At 44.5% G+C, this 17,396-nt stretch overlaps 1 protein-coding gene across 1 annotated transcript in view; it reads left to right on the forward strand.

Annotated features, from left to right (window-relative positions):
• The window catches only part of LOC107116288 (FAS-associated factor 1-like), a 166,324-nt gene that overhangs the window by 42,140 nt on the left and 106,788 nt on the right, over positions 1-17,396 (forward strand). The window contains exons 3-4 of the mRNA XM_015418188.1: positions 3,175-3,221; positions 13,891-14,099. Of these exons, the coding sequence (XP_015273674.1) occupies positions 3,175-3,221; positions 13,891-14,099 (256 nt within the window). The remainder of the gene's footprint in view (positions 1-3,174; positions 3,222-13,890; positions 14,100-17,396) is intronic.

The raw sequence follows: 17,396 nt of genomic DNA on the forward strand, positions 1-17,396 counted from the left end.
GAATCAGTTCTGTAACTTAATTTGTGTAGAACTGTATGTATCCTAATTTATTCTACAATTTTGCTTCTCGTCTACTTTCCCACTTAATTTGTATTCATCTGCCTATATTGTAAGTTCTCTACAGGAATTTCTTTATATATATATACTCTTCTGAAGTGCTGTGCACATTGGTGGAGTTCCAAATAATAATTTTGTCTAGTCAAGTCAAGTCAGCCTTTATTGGCATATATTAGTAAATCAGAGACATTATAAAAATATACAAGTAGAGAGACACTGTATTACAAATACATTGAATAAAATTGTAGGCTACAACTGTACTTTTTCTTGGTGCAGTGGCATGGCAGATTGAAGAATTTAGCCACCTTCTCAGTTACTTCAACAGAGGAATAATTCAAAAGTTTGTAAACTTTGTGGAAATCTGAAAAACCCATCATGTTGGCTAATATAGAGTTTAGAGTGTTTATTTACATAAAAGTGACAGTGCAACAAAACATGTAAGATCATCTCAATACATCCAGATTTGCAGGTGCAATGTCTAGCCACATATGCTGTCTTATTGAATCTGCCATATAGAATGGCTGATGGCATGGCATTGCATCTGGCTAAAGAGAAAGCTCTGCATAGTTGTGGCACTTGTAGGGAGGATAAATATGGAGCCATCCTACCTGCCATGAGAGGTATCTTGAAGCTGAGAGGAGACTCAGTGAGACTATGTAACTTCTGACGCTCAATATCCAACATTCTCAGTTTAATCAGCTGAAATGCACCCGCTAATGGGAGCATAGTCAGTGAATCTAAAAATATACCAGATTCTGTGTGCAATATAGTAAGATTTGGTTAAATGAGATTGCTAGTTTTCCAAATTCTGGAGAATTCACTTTTGTTTCAAACAAGGGTTGTAGTGTAATTGACTATGTTCTAGTTTCCTTATTGAAACTCTATGTCAAAAACTTTACCTTAGGTGATTTCATTATTAGTGATCATCTACCCCTTATTGTGACTTTTCAAGCTTAGTAAATCCTCTAGTTATTCTGTTCCACAACCTCATGAGCCTGACCCACTGTCTAGGATCTATTGAAATGATCATGCAGAATGAAAAACTCAACAGCTTTTTAACTCCAGCCCTCTTCTGGAGTATAGGTCTTCTCTAATAGATGCATCTAATCCCATAGCAACTATAACAGTTTATAACACTCTAATACTTCATGTATCTGAGTCACTGTGTGTAAAATCTGACATCTTAAACAAAAGAAATAATAACCTTGCAAACCTTGTTTGATAGGGAATGCAGAGAAGTAAAAACCTTGCTATGTAGCTGTGACGACCCCTTATCTGGGGAGGCCTGGTTTCACTTTAAAAGTGTTCTTTTTATTTTGTTATATTGGGGATATCCGGCTGCCACCAGGAAATTTAAGGCTTTCCAAACCTTTATACTATACTGTTTCTATTACTGGGTAGGTAGGTCGAGTTTAAGGCTTTTCAAGGTACTAAGTGTTCCCGAGGAAGGATTCCTTTCAGCTGGTATGTTTAAATAAAAGTAGATTTATTGAAATACTTCATAAATAAAAAGGTATAACAAAGTAACTGGTAATGTGAATATTCTGATAAATTGTTTGGTGTCTCACACAAGCACTGCTCCCTTCCTCTACAGGGATTTTTGGGCCTGGAACAGTTAGGCTTTTGCAAAGGGAAAACCACCTTAGATCATGGTACCATTCTGTCTCATTTAATCAATAAGTACATACTCAAAATAACTCAAAATTATTTGTGGCTTTCCTAGAACTGAAGGGAGCATTTGATTTTAATTGATAGGGAACTTCTTTGGGCTAAATTAAATCAACTAAATATGGACAAAAGACTTCTTATGCTTACCAAGAAGCTATACACTTCCAACACTTGTCAAATTAAATGTTCATTAGTAGGCAAATTAACCTCAAAAATCCCTACTAACTTGGCAGTTGCATTCTAGCTCCCTTTTTATTTTTTCTCAGTGATCTTGCCCCTCACTTGTCAGGAGTTGATTATCATAGCCCCAAACTTGGCTTGATACATGTACCCCTACTTCTGTATGCTGATGATACAGTATTACTGCCCCATTCCAGATCTGGTTTAAAACACTTACTGACCTGTTGCCTTGAGTTCTTTATAACTAATAAGTTACAGCTGAATCATGGGAAATCAAAAATCTTAGTCATTTCTAAAACTTGAAAACCATTTAAATGGATAATTGGTGGAAAAGAAATAGAAAAAGTTAAGCACTTCAGATACCTTGGGCTCTGTTTTCAATACAATGTGTCTTGGTTTGTCGACCGCAAACATGCAGTAAATACTGCTAATATCAGTGCTTCCGCCATAACACAATTTTTCTACAGTAGAGGTAAATAGGGCTATTTTTGGGCAGGAACGCACAGGAACGGAATTCCGGCTGGCTCCTGAGGGGGCCACACCCAGCAGGAACCCATTAGCATAATAGGCCACACCCAACAGCAGAAACTCATTAGGATTGGCTATAGTAGGGGTGTGTGGCCTAACATGCAAAGGAGTCCCTGCTACAAAAAAAGGCCCTGGGTTTTGACAACAAACAAGGTAAACAGAATAAGAAACAAAAGGTGGGTGTGGCTGGATGACCACACTTTTGGCAACACGGGGCTGCGGCCTAATATGCTAATGAGCTGTGGTGTCAGGGTGTGGCTTAATATGCTAATGAGTTTCAGCTTTTGGGTGTGGCCTATTATGCTAATGAGTTCCTGCTGGGCTTTTTCTACAAAAAGAGCCCTGGTGGTAACCAACTCATACCAGCCGCTTTAAAAGTCTTTAAGGCCGAAGTAACTTCACAACTACTGTATGGCATCCTGATATGGATCAGAGCTCTTGACAGTGCCACCGATTGTGTCCAGTCCAAATTCCTGTGCAAAGTTTTGGGTTTGCCAAAGTGTGTTCCATATGCAGTTCTTTGCTTAGAAACAGGTCTGAATCTAGTTGAAACCAGAGCATGGCTTATGATGTTTAAATGTTGGCTATGTCTACATCATAATTCTGACCCAGGGAGCCTCATACATCAAATACTTGCAGAGTCTAACATGTCAAACTGACTAATAATTTGTAGATGTATATTACTTTATGAAAATATAAAACTTTGCTTTAAAGAATTAACACTGTATGCTTTATTTGCAGGCAGCTATAAATGGCGTCATACCACAGGAAAATGGTATTTTACAAAGGTAAGAACATAGTCTTCCTCACAAGAAAAACTACTTTACTATAGGTGAAAGGTTATTTTTGTGGACATTATTCTTATTGAAGATTTAAAGCTAAAGGTTACACTTAAATGATGAAAGAAATACTGGCTATTTACTGTAGCAGGGGTAAGCAACCCCCTAGTGTCTCTGCTGACCAGTAACACCCTAGACCACTTGGTATGATAGCTACCCTACTTCACCCCCAAACCTTAGGTGTTGTTGAGCTGGGGTGGGCGGAGGTCACAGTTTGGAGGGTGAGGGACAGGTGGGAAGACAACAGGATCCTGAGGAATGGTCCCCTCCTGTAGAGTGGCAGTTGTTTAGAATTAGAACTTAGGAGTTCTGATAGACAACATTTGGGTGTAAACTTTCCCTAATGTCCTCAGCACCTGGCTTACAAAACATCATTTAGGACCAGACATTACACAGGTACTATTTTCATCCACAACAATCACATTTCTAAGTCTGTGCATTGAAAGCAAAACTGCTGATGCTGCATACTGACATTTTTGACAGACTTATTTTAGTCCTTTACTTCCATTGCAAAAATGAAGAAAATCTGTATGTAGCATATGTATTTTTTCAGACTAAGTGCACCCTAATCTCTTCTTCATAGAATCATAGAGTTGGAAGGGACCTCCAGGGTCATCTAGTCCAACCCTCTGCACAATGCAGGAAATTCACAATGCCCTCCCCCCATACCCCCAGTGACTCTGGTTCCATGCCCAGAAGATGACAAAAAACCTCCAGGATCTCCTGCCAAAGTGGCCTGGAGAAAAATTGCTTCCTGACCCCAAAGTGGTGATCCGCATTTCCCTGGGCATATAAGAAAGGACTACAAGAACTTCCTGTCCTCCCTTTCATGATCTGCCTAAGTTCACCTAATCAGCATTGCTGTTAGATGACCATCTAGCCTCTGTTTGAAAACATCCAAGGAAGGAGGAGCCCATCACCTCCTGAGGAAGCCTGTTCCACTGAGGAATAGCTCTAACTGTCAGGAAGTTCTTCCTAATGTTCTGATTTAATTTCAACCCGTTGGTTCTGGTCTAACCTTCCAGGGCAACAGAAAACAACTCTATACCATTATGTATATGCCAGTCCTTCAAGTTCTTGAAGATGGTTATCATATCACCCAGGGCCGGCCCAAGGGGGTTCTGCGCTCTAAGCCAGGCTGCCTCGTGGTGCCCCCCTCAGATGCCAACCTCCCGGTGGGACCTGGAGACCTCCCAGCTGGGTCCCAGCAGCAAGGCCGGCCAAGAGAGGGCTCCATTCCCTGCCGCCGCCTCCTGCCTGCCTGCCCGCCCAGGGGACCTTTCTGACCCAGAGCCGCCGCTTGGCCCAAGCCCTTCCCGCGGTCCCCGGCCAGGAAGCGGCCCGACGGTGGCAGGGATTGGCAGCGGGCGCCGCCAATGGTGCTGGGTGGGCCAGGCACGGGCAAGCCTCCCTCTCTCCCTCCCTCTACAGGGACCCGCCAGCTGGGAGCAGGGGAGCTGACCTGGGCCTCCAAAAACCCTCCTCCGACCCTCATGGGCCACTCCTTCCCCCAGCGCAGTCGCACCAGGGTGAAACAGAAAACAACTCTATACCATTATGTATATGCCAGTCCTTCAAGTTCTTGAAGATGGTTATCATATCACCCAGGGCCGGCCCAAGGGGGTTCTGCGCTCTAAGCCAGGCTGCCTCGTGGTGCCCCCCTCAGATGCCAACCTCCCGGTGGGACCTGGAGACCTCCCAGCTGGGTCCCAGCAGCAAGGCCGGCCAAGAGAGGGCTCCATTCCCTGCCGCCGCCTCCTGCCTGCCTGCCCGCCCAGGGGACCTTTCTGACCCAGAGCCGCCGCTTGGCCCAAGCCCTTCCCGCGGTCCCCGGCCAGGAAGCGGCCCGACGGTGGCAGGGATTGGCAGCGGGCGCCGCCAATGGTGCTGGGTGGGCCAGGCACGGGCAAGCCTCCCTCTCTCCCTCCCTCTACAGGGACCCGCCAGCTGGGAGCAGGGGAGCTGACCTGGGCCTCCAAAAACCCTCCTCCGACCCTCATGGGCCACTCCTTCCCCCAGCGCAGTCGCACCAGGGTGAACTAGCCTCTGCGCACATGCCTTTCCTCTCCAGAGTGCCTTTCCTCTCCCCACGCCACCGCTTACCTGCCTCGGAGAAGCGGAAGGTGTGCAGGAAGGCCAGGCACTCACTCAGGCCGGCGGTGAGGGCGAAGCGGTGGAAGAGCTCCAACTCAGCCGGTGCCAGTGAACTCGGTCAGCAGCGCCAGTGAGCCCTGCAAGTGCCCCGCCACCGGCGGCCCCTGTCCACTTCGACTCGCTGCACCCAGGGCGCTTTTCCACATGGGAAGGGGGCGTGCGTGCATGCTCCAGAGGCCTCACGGCCCCTTCTGGGCAGTCGACTGAGCGCTCCCCAGGAGCTGGCACGGGTGCATGGCGGCTGGCGCAGAGCGGCATGTGCACTGCCACTGTGCCACCGCTGCGGTGAAAGGAGCAGCGGGCGGCTTTGGGCAGGGTGGGGACTTTTGGCGGGGGGGCGGCAGGGGAATAGGCGCCCTGCTAGTATCTCCACCCTAGGCGAGATACTAGCAGGCCTAGTGATAGAGCCGGCCCTGATATCACCTGTCAGTTGTCTCCTCTCCAACCTTTCCTCATAGGACTTAGTCTCCAGACCCCTCACCATTTTTGTTGCTCTCCTCTGGACACGTTCCAGCTTCTGTATATCCTTCTTAAATTGTGGTGCCCCAAACTGACCACAATACTCTAGGTGAGGTCTAACCAGAGCAGAGTAAAGCGGTACCATTACTTTGCATAATCTGGATACTATACTTCTGTTGATACAGCCGAAAATCGCATTTGCCTTTTTAACTACCGCATCACACTGCTGACTCATGTTCAGTGTATGATCTACTAAGACCCCTAGATCATTTTTGCACATACTACTACCAAGACAAGGTTTCTCCATCGTATAATTATGCATTTGATTTTTCCTACCTAAATGCAGAACTTTACATTTATCTCCATTGAAATTCATTGTATTTGTTTTCCAGCCTGTTAAGATCATCCTGTAATCCGAATCTGTCTTCTACCATATTTGCTGCCCTCCCATAAGAACATAAGAGACGCCAATGTTGGATCAGGCCAAAGGCCCATCCAGTCCAACACTCTGTGTCACACAGTGGCCAGAAATACCAGTTTCCATCAGGAGGTCCACCAGTGGGGCCAGGACATTAGAAGCCCTCCCACTGTTGACCCCCCCAAGGACCAAGAAGACAGAGCATCACTTGCCCCAGAGCCCCTAGCTATACCTTGTGGCTAATAGCCACTGATGGACCTCTGCTCCATATGCTTATCTAATTCCCTTTTGAAGCTGTCCATGCTTGTAGCACCCACCACTTCCTGTGGCAGTGAATTCCATGTGTTAATCACTCTTTGGGTGAAGAAGTACTTCCTTTTATCCGTTCTAACCTGACCGCTCTGCAGTTTCATGGAGTGCCCACGAGTTCTTGTATTGTGAGAAAGGGAGAAAAGTACCTCTTTCTTTACCTGCTCTTTCCCATGCATAATCTTATAAACCTCGATCATGTCACCCCTCAGTCGTCTTTTCTCCAAGCTAAAGAGCCCTAAGCGCTTTAACCTTTCCTCATAGGGAAAGTGTTCCAACCCTTTTATCATTCGAGTTGCCCTTTTCTGCACTTTTTCCAAAGCTATATCCTTTTTAAGGTGTGGTGACCAGAACTGCACACAGTATTCCAAATGAGGTCGCACCATTGATTTAGGATTATGATATTGGGTGATCTGTTTTCAATACCCTTCCTAATAATCCCCATCATAGCATTGGCCTTTTTTATTGCAGTCACACACTGTCTCGACATTTTCAACTCCAACTCCAAGATCTCTCTCTTGATCAGTCTCTGCCAGTTCAGACCCCATCAATGTGTATTTATATTTAGGATTTTGGCTCCAACACCTTGCACTTGGCCACACTGAACCCCAGTTGCCATAAGTTCAGTTTACAATACGAGGAAAACATTGCTAGGGCACGTTTAAGTCCTATTCTAGTGGTAGAAAGAACCACAGCGTCATCTGCATACAGTAAAATGGGTATAGGTAGAGAATTCAATTTGGGGGCATGCCTGTCTATTGCTGCAAGATGTGTAGGGAGGTCAGATAGGAAAAGATTAAACAAAACTGGAGCTAATACACATCCCTGCTTAATGCCCTTTGAAACAGGTATTTTATGAGTTAAAAGGCCCTTCTTGCCATACCTAACTTGACAAGTATTCGATTGGTGGAGTTAACGTATTATAAAGAGTAGTCAGTGGTCTATAGTCATCCCACCTAATTTATCCTTTAAGATTTGCCTATCAACAGAGTCAAAAGCCTTTTGGAGATCGATAAAGGCAGCATAAAGTTTGCCTCTAGGGAAATGGTTAAAACCATTTGTGACAGTTGGCAGTAGTGCCCTGTGACAACAAAGAACCTGTACCCAGAAAGGAAAATTGGTAACCCTTTATGGTCTGTGCTGAAGCACCTTTGCCAGGAGTGAGTGGCTGTTTGAGTCTTGGCTGAAAGGAATGTGATTTGGTAGGGCACAAGTGGCAGTTTAGCTACTTAAAACATGCTTTCCACATCCAGTATTTTACCCATTGAACCACATAAGGTCTCCTGTTATAGCGTAGACTGACTTTTTCTTAAAACAGCCAGTTAAGTCTGTTTTTAGCTTGGCCGATTAAATTTCTATACACTGATCTAGCAGAATGAATCTGTTCCATATACAGACTGTCCTTTTGTGTGTCTCATGCAAAAAGGATTGCAGTGGAGAGTAGGGAAAAGTCCTGTTTGTCAGGATTTTTGTAATAAGCTTCTGCTCAGCATACACATTACAAAATGGATGAATCAGTATGGTGAGTTTTCACAATCATCTGCTTAGAACTGGAAGACTAATTTCAGGAAGCCATGCTGACCATCTCTTTGACAGAAGAGGCCTTTGCATGCAGCCCACACTACCATGCCAGGATCTCTGAATTGGGACCAGTGTGTTTTTGCATAAAATGTATATACCTAGAACAAAGCCCATCCATTGTTTGTTTGTCCTAGCTCTGAAACCACTCTTGACCTCAGAGCTGAGAAGTGTTCTTTGTTCTTTCTGGTTAGTGAGAAGGAAAAGAAGTCTCTGTGTAAGGAGAATCATAGTACTTTATTTGTCTCCTCCCCCCCCCCCCACACACACTGGGGGAGGCAGAGTGATGGAAATTAACCCTGGTTGACAGTTGGGATGACAAACATGCTGATGTTAAATGACCTCAGCAGCTACATTTTTTTGTTAGCATTTTATGTTTTTATTTTGCATTGAAGCTTTAGGAAACATTATACAGAAAGTCAGCATAAATTCCTCTTCTTAAAAATAGACTAAGTTTATCTGTCCAGATTCTAATGTGAGTGTTCTTGGTTTAGAAATCATGACCTACTTGAATGTATTCCCTGTCATACCTACAGAGAGACATTGGAAGGAAGGTGATTTCTAATATATGTTAGGCATAAGCCATGTATAGCTGTACAGAATTGTACTTAGAAGAAGCCAGTGTAGCCCCCAGAACTTCTTATAATCATTCTTTGTGGTGCGCTGTCACATTTTGTATCAGCAACAATCTCCAAACTGTCTGCAATGACAGAAACTGTGAATGCATATACATTCATTCATGTGAGTATGTAGGTTGTGATGGACCTGTATGTTTTTATAAATGTTTAAAATAAACATTCTTTGTGTACTCATCACCTAGTATACTTAATGTGTCTCTAGACCAGGGATACTGAACTTATTTATTATGAGGGCCGGATCTGACATAAATGAGACCTTGTTGGGCCGGGCCATGTATGTCATAAAATGTAATGTCAGGTAGCAGAGATGTAAACTTTATAAAGGACACAAACACAATTAAAGATTTTTAACAGTCTCTGATAACTGACACCTCTTGCTCTGAATTATTGCATTAAAATGTCTGTGCTGTAGCAATCTTGAATATGCTGTTCAGGTGTGTATCTGTAAGCTGCATGCCTACTTTTGATTTATTGACATTCATTACAGAAATCTCATGCTCAGTGTTCTGAGCCTGGGACCCATGGGAAAACATGAAATGGCTGGGCATTGCGAGCTTTTGTACATAAATTGCTTCGTGTGCTGGTCAAGAACATGAGAAGGGATCCTGACACAGACTGAGGGCTATGTGTTTGTCTACAAAACTATAGTCTTCCCCGAAGAAATAACTGCAACTCCTATGAGGCAGTCAGGGCCAGCCCCAGTTTTTTGTGTGCACTAGGCGAGGCTAAGTTGTGGCACCCCCCCCTAGGTGAGGCTGCCTTGTGGCACCCCCCCCCACTGTAGTCACAGACCCTCCGAGGGGCCAGTCCCTAAGGTGGCTGGAGGGCAGGGCATGGAGCCTGGGGGACTCAGAGTGGGAACAGCTGCCTCCCTGAAGAGAGCCGCGCTCTGGAAGCAGACCTGCCCCCGAGCCCACCTGCCCGGCTCTCCCCTCACAGGAGCTTGGGTGACAAGGGGATGCGGCTTCCTGGATGGGGGGCAGCTGTGCATTTTCCTCACCAGAGTCCCCGTCTCCATTCAACCCAGCCTGGAGCCAGGGCAGGACTGCCAGCATTCCTCTGGGTGGGCAGGTGAGTGGGATGTGGCCCGCAGGGGGGCTGTTTTGGATTGCCAGGCATTAGAGGGAAAGACTCACGTGGGACACTGTCGCCTGCCACCCCTCTGGTGAGGCCGGTCAGAGGCTGCTTTGCCTGTTGCTTTGCCGAGTCCAGAGCCAGCCAGAGCAAGCCTCCTTCCCCCGGTGTCTTCTTGGCTTCACACTCTCCACCCTGATGCTCCTGCTTGCTGCCACTGCCGCCAGCCGCTCCCTCTCTCTCTTCCTTTGGGTGGCCTGCTGTGCTGCCGGGCACTGAGTGGAGCCCATGGCTTCCCCATCGTGGTGGCAGTGCCCCCTCTTGGGGTGTGTGTGCTCGGATCACAGGCCGGTGCCCTTGTCGTCGGGCTGGCACCCTAGGCAAGAGTCTAAAATTTGACAATGACGGGCCGGCCCTGGAGGCAGTGCAAGAATAGACAGACAGCAATGTATAGTGGTCAGTATCAGCCTGCTATCTGGGAAGTCTTGGTTTAAAATCTCCAGTCTGCAAAGGAAATGTGCTGGGTGAACCTGGTATGGACGCAGTCTCAGCCTAATCCACCTCACTGGCTTGTTATTCCTCATCTAAATAGTTCAGATTGCTTTCCTACTGAGATAGAGTGGATCATGAGGGCATGAATACAGTGAAAAGGGGAAGGGAACCCAGTTGCACCCAGGAGAGCCACAACATAAGAAGCCCAACGAAACACACACACTGTAGCAAGGCACACAAAAGCTCATACCTTGGATAAATACAAAGTTGCTTTGTATTTCTCCTGTGTGATTGAGGCAGCTGAGTAAAGCAAGGCAGGAGGAAGGGGAGGAGCCTCAGCCAATGGAGGGGAAGGCTTTGTTTATCTCCTGTGTGATTGAGGCAGCCTGGCCAGAAAGCAAGCTCTGGCTCATTCCCTCCCTCCCCCTGGGAGGAGAAGGGGGAGGAGCCTCAGCCAGTGCAGGGAACAGAGGCTTGCCTGTCTATCTTTCCTGTGCGATTGAGAGAGTCAGGTAAAGTAAGCTGCAAGACAGCAGCAGAACTGGAGAAAGAAGCAGGAGACAGCCAGTTCCTTGAAGGCTGGATCGGAGTCCTCCGAGGGCCTGATCCGGACCTTGGGCTACATGTTTGAGAACCCTCCTCTAGATGTAGTACAAGACAATGCTAAGTATACTTTAGATTACTGGTAAATCTCTGCAAGTCATGCTCAACTGAAGGTAAATCTCTGCAATTCATATACAGCTGAAGGTAAAGTTTGGTGGGTACACAAGAGAGGGCCTTTTCGGTGGCAGCCCTGCAATTATAGAACAACAGCCCCAGGGAGGTTTGCCTGGCCCCCTCACTGTCAGTCTTCAGGAAGCAATTGAAGGCAGTTTTATTTATATATAAATCTGATTGGTTTAACTTTTATTATTGGCAGTCCTAATAGGAGTTTTTAAATTATGACTTTTAATGGGTTTTATAATTCTTGTTTTCATTGTGTTTTTATAATGTTACTTATTATTTACTGATATTGTAAGCTGTTTTGAGTTCTGCAAGGGAGAAAGGCCGCTAATAAATGTTTTAAATACCTAATTAAAAAAATGTTTTTTAAAAAACATTTAATAATGTTTTAAATACCTAAATTATGCATACACAGTATACAGGAATAATTTGTGACAGCATAACCCGAACCATTCATTTCGTAGTGTTATACAAATTAATATCCAGTCAAAAATAGAAGATTGAAATCAAAATGATGAGGAAGATCTTGTATTTTATTGCAATGAAATACGGAAAACAGTTAGGCCAAAGGACCCATCGAAGTTGACTGCTTTCTGAGCCCAATCAGGAAATACATGAAGTTAAATACTTAATATGACATCATCATACCATCATCATGAAAATAATATTCAGAAGGCATAATTGGTTACGGAAAATTAAACAACATTTACATAAAAATCTCCTTATTGGTTAAATGTAAGAAAGGTGTGTCTATACCATAGTGTCACATATTTACTTGACCTGACCTAAGTCGTATCAGCCAAGGCTTGTTCTCACTCAAACAAAGGTGTTTTTCTCTGATACCAAGTAAAAGATCCTTTTTGACCCAGACACTATGAAGTTGTAACCTAAACAATTAGAACCATGAACCTTCTACCTTCTTCTGTACCAAAAGAATGTTATTGTCTTGTCTGTTAACATCAGTTGGAAAAGTACCCTGACCCACAAAGAAGAGAGGCCTTCTATATAACAGGCCTTCATTACATTCCAATAAAATGTTAAATCTATAATAAATCTATAAAAACCAGAGAAATATTAATAATCAAAAAAAAGGAAAATCAATATAGTCCCATCTCTACTATAGTAGATCTAGCTTCTGCTTTTCTCTGAAGTTTGTTTGTTAAATCAGTGATGAGAAGCAGATCAGTTGTTCACCAATAATTTAAAAGTAGGGTTGCCAAGTCCTACCTTCATCTGGAGCGGGGGACTCCCGTTTTGCTCCCGGAGTGTGCGCCCCGCATCCACGTCACCCGGAAGTGACGCGACCAAGCAGGGGCGGGGCCACGACCATCTGAGGGAAAACCACAGAGTTTTCCCTCGGATGACCGTGGCCCCACCCCCAGCGTGCCCAGTGTGGTCGAGTCACTTCCGGGTGACGTGCACGTCACGTACTTTGGGGGTGGGGTTCCCCCCGGGGCCCGATCCGCCGGCGGCGGGGAATGGGCCTCTGGGGCGGGGTTTTCCCTGCCCCCCGGGGGGACTTGGCAAGCCTATTTAAAAGCCTACCACATTTCAATATTTTGTGTTTACACTCAGTTTAATTTTTTTATAATGGTAGCAAACGTTACATAAGACATGAGTCTTATGCAAAATAGAGGCCTCAAATTAAGGTTAGTGTATAGCCCCCCGTAGTGGAAATCATAGGACTGGATCCAGCAGAAAAGCTTGCAAAAGGAGTTGGTGGATCAAATCTTTCCCTGTCTTTTCATTCCCCTAGTAGCCAACTGTTTGTCTTTCTTTCACAGTGCAGAAAGAATTGGTGAAATCCTTTCCTCTGCTCCCTTCTACTAGTGGCATGTGTCAGCAGATCCGAAAGGTGCAGGAGATTTCACTCAGTTGCACCTTCTTTGCTGCATTCCTCATACTGTGCTACATTTTGTTGATGAGGCCCTCTCAGATTTTTTTTGAGAAGAAGCGGGGGGGGGGGGGGGAAGGATCTGCCCTGCCAAGTCCATCTGTGAGTTTCTTTTTGCTGGAATAAAGCAATACACTTGAAAATCCAAGCATTGGGTGTCCTAAAGGTATCCAAGCTAGAAAATAGTGGCCAAATCCTGACCATTTTAAAACATTTCAAATATTTAAGGTATGAATATAAGATGTATCAATTTAGGGCTAATTCCTAGAATAAAAATGTTTAGTAAAAGAACATAACAAAAGTTCCTTTGGATGAGACCAAAGCTTGGTCTGGTCCAGTATCTTGTTTCTAACAGTAGCAAACCAGATACCCACAAGTAGGACATAAAGGCAATAACCCTTCTCCACTTTTACAGCCTCCCACTCCCAGCAAGTGATGTTCAGAAACATACGACCTCTGAAAATGGAGATTCTGCTTAGTTACCATCATTGATAGTCATTAGTAATCTGTGGCCATCTAAGCTAAGTTTTCACTGCATCTTGTAAGTTATGAGCAAATTATGTGAAGAATAACTTTGTTCTGTCTATCCCGAATCTACTGCCCAGATGTTTAACTAGAAGTAATATCAGTAGGTGCCCTGACCTGGATGGCCCAGACTAGTCCTGTATTATCCAATCTTGGAAGCTAAATGGTTAGTGCTTGGATGGGAGACCACAGCACTTTCCACCACCAATTTCAGTAGTATCATCTGTTGCTTATCTTCTGCAGCGTTCCAGGAGTTAATCGGCAAGTAATGTTTGTACAACCAAAATGACACGTTCCTAAAGAGGCTGGCTTCCTGTCTTTCTTTATTTGAAATTAATTTTATATGTTTTTCAGTGAATACAGTGGAGAGACTTTACAAGGGCCAGCTTATGGTCCCACTAGTCATGCTTCCTCATCATCTTCAACGCCTTCTTCATCGTCTGCATTTCGCCATGTAGTGCCATCCAGACAAATAGTGGAGAGACAGCCACGAATGCTCGATTTCAGGGTAGAGTACAGAGACCGAAATGTGGATGTGGTACTTGAAGACAGTTCTACAGTTGGTAAGATTGATTGTAGAATTTCTTTTACAGAATTTACAGAATAGAATTTTCTATTACAGAAGTAAATGTTTGTGTGTGGGGGCGAGGGTTGCCATGTGTCAGTGGCAGAGCACATGTTTTGCATGCAGGAGGTCTCAAATTCAATCCCTGGCACCTCCAGTTACAAGGATCAGGTAGTAGATGATGAAGTATACCAGTATACTGGAGAGCTGCTGCCATTCGAGTGGTACTGACCTCAGTGGATATTCATAAGATAATGTTTTTAAATGGCCTGTGATAAGCCAGTAAGATTCCAGTGGTTACTTCCTTACCTGGGTCATCAGTCAGATTCCCTGGTAATAAAAAAATTAAGTTTTAAGTAGAAATAGCATCAACATTTATTTGGACACCCAGCCCCCCAACCAAATATGTATATATACTTAATAAATAACAACAACAACAACAACAACAAACAACAACAACAACAATAATGCTTTCGATTTATTAATCGCTTTCCCCACAAGTGGGCTCAAAGTGATTTACAGTTACTTTTTAGACAGGGGACTAACAATGTTTCATAGGGGATAGGGAAGACAACATATAATTCATTTTAACTGCCCACGCCGTAACTGCATGGTGGAAACATTTCTGGCTTGGCTCAGTCATGTCCCGAACGGCTGCGTCAACCGGCTTGATGACGTTGGGGCTTCAGGACCCGTATGTCGTGTCGCCACACTGCCACCGCCTGGCCGGAGCATCCCACTACAGGGATTTTTCGTAGCCAAGTAGATTCTTCCACCTTCCGGATCCTGGACCAGGACGTCCCCAACCGATAGCTAACACCTTCCCAGAGGGGAGTTGGTGTGCCCACCCTCTCTTAGGAGTGGTTCCCATTTTATCTACTCGCCAAGGCTTTCGAATCGCTGGGTGGACGATGTCGACTTAGTCAGTAAAAGGCTGTTAGTAAGATAAGGCTCTACTTCACCTCAGCCAGTACTTGCCCTGCTTAATAATGGATGGACATTGGACTTTCAGGTTCCTTGTGGTCCTGAGGTACATGGTCTTCCCTGTGCTGAGGCATTCTACCCATCCCCTCACAGGTGCTGCTACTGATCTTCTAGACCCTTCTTAGGCTGAGAGCCAGTTTGGTGTAGTGGTTAAGTGTGCAGACTCTAATCTGGGAGAACTGGGTTTGATTCCCCACTCCTCCACTTGTAGCTGCTGGATGACCTTGGGCAAGCCATAGTTCTGGCAGAACTGTTCTCTCAAGGACAGTTCTTGAAAGAGCTCTCTCAGCCCCACCTACCTCACAGGGTATCTGTTGTAAGGAGGGGAAGGGAAAGGAATTTGTAAGCCACTCTGAGACTTTGTGTGAAGGGCGGGGTATAAATCCAATCTCTTCTTCTCCTCCTCCTCCTTTCCTGCCTCTTCCTGGGTTGGGAATCTTTCTCCTTGTCTTCAGCCTCTCATTCATCCAGCTCTTGGCAGGCCTTATTTGGTGGTTATCTACATTTCTACTGTCTATGTATCTTTTGCCTTCCAACCACTGGCCAGTTCTGTTTCAGCTATACGTTAGCTTCCTTTATACGTGCTGAGAAGGTTCTTGTGAATCAGCTGCTGACACCGTTATGTCTTGTTCGATCTGCCTTTTAAAAATTCTTTTATTACGTCTCTTATTTCCTGAACTGTAATCTTGCCCTCTAGTACATCTTTCCCTTCTTTCTCCAAGTGTAGATGTGAGGAACCCTTCTCAGGTAAAGGGAACCTCAGGTGCCCAAACCTTTCCCGACAGGTATGAAAGAATGGCACCAATAGCAGGGTTTAAAAATGAAATAAGAGGAACGATTTATTTGACTGAAAGGCAGGGGAATGGGGAACAGTTTTATGGGAACAAACAGTTGGCAACCAACAAGTGCCCGCTACAAACACTATAAACAATGTTTAGGCTTTCCCAAATTCAGGAAGAACTAATAAAAATTACAAACCCTATCAGAAGGTTCCTTACAATAAGCAGGCAGTTGTGATACTAGTGAATTTATACCACCAATAAACCAGGGTTCCCCTGATTAGGCTCTGAATCCCAACTAGTCCCTGTGTGAGTGGATGTCTTTCTTTTTTTAAACCTGGGTCTGACCTGTTACTCTGGACAATCACTTCAGCAGAGTCTGCGCTGCCCCTCTCTCTGGGACATCCTGTCACTGTCTCCCAGACTGAGTGTTTTCTCTCTGAAGGCAGCCACTCAAAAGGCCCCCTCCTCCATTAAATTCCCTCGTTCCAAAAAAGAACCCCCAACCCCCCTTCCAACTGTCAGCTCTCATTCCCCCCCAGCCCCCTGCTGGATGCATTCCATTCTCATGGAAGCGACTCACCAATCAGAGTGAGCCTGTGCTACTACTTCTCCTCAGAGTGTTTTTTCATAGTTCATCACAGTAGACTAGTTGTCTCCTGAAACTCTATTGTGGTCTTTTTCTTATATAAATTTTTATAAAAGTTCTCAAAAGCCCTAATGATTTCCTTGGGACTTTGTGTTGTGTTATTATTGATTTTTATACTTCTAACCGTCTGTTTTGCTTTTTTGATCTTCAGATAGTTTGCCAATCTTTTCGCTGTGTTGATGCTATTCCTCTGGAAGTCGTTCCTTACCATAATTTCCTTTTTCCAAATTGTTGCTATGTCTAATGCTTCCAATTGTTTTTGAATCTCTTTGATTTTGCTCTGTAAAATAGGGCTATAATTTTCCTTTTGTTCCCTTTGTAAATTCTCTAATTCCTGGAGTTTGATTTGTCATTTGTATACCATTCTCTTTTTATGCTCTTTTCTTTCTTTATACAATGGCCCCTTATTACCGCTTTAGCAGCATCCCATAGTATATTAGTGGGCACCGTTCCTCTATTTTCCTTGAAATATAGTTTTATCTGTGTTGTCATATATTTCCTGTCCTCTTCTTTTGCCATTATTAAGTTATTGTATCTCCAGGGTCTATTTGTTGTGGGTAGTTTTAACTCCAGTTCAATACTTATAGGAGCGTAGTCAGATACCCAGATTGGAAAGGTTGTAATCTCTTTTATAGACATTTTTTCCAAGATTATATAATCTATGCATGACGCCATTTTGTGCCTACCGGATATATGTGTAGGTCTAGGTCTTGTGCCTGTAAACTCATGCGCTTCTTTCAGGCCCCATTCTCCTAGCTTAATGCTTTTATTCTTTGTTATGTCAATATTTAGATCCCCTGCTACAATTAATTCTCCCTCTGAGAATTGTTGAATTTTCTTAAGGACCTTAGTTAGAAATTTCTTTTGCTTTTTGTTTGGTGTG

Source organism: Gekko japonicus, unplaced genomic scaffold, assembly GCF_001447785.1.
Source record: "Gekko japonicus isolate JY-2015 unplaced genomic scaffold, Gekko_japonicus_V1.1 scaffold2329, whole genome shotgun sequence".
Taxonomy (NCBI): domain Eukaryota; kingdom Metazoa; phylum Chordata; class Lepidosauria; order Squamata; family Gekkonidae; genus Gekko; species Gekko japonicus.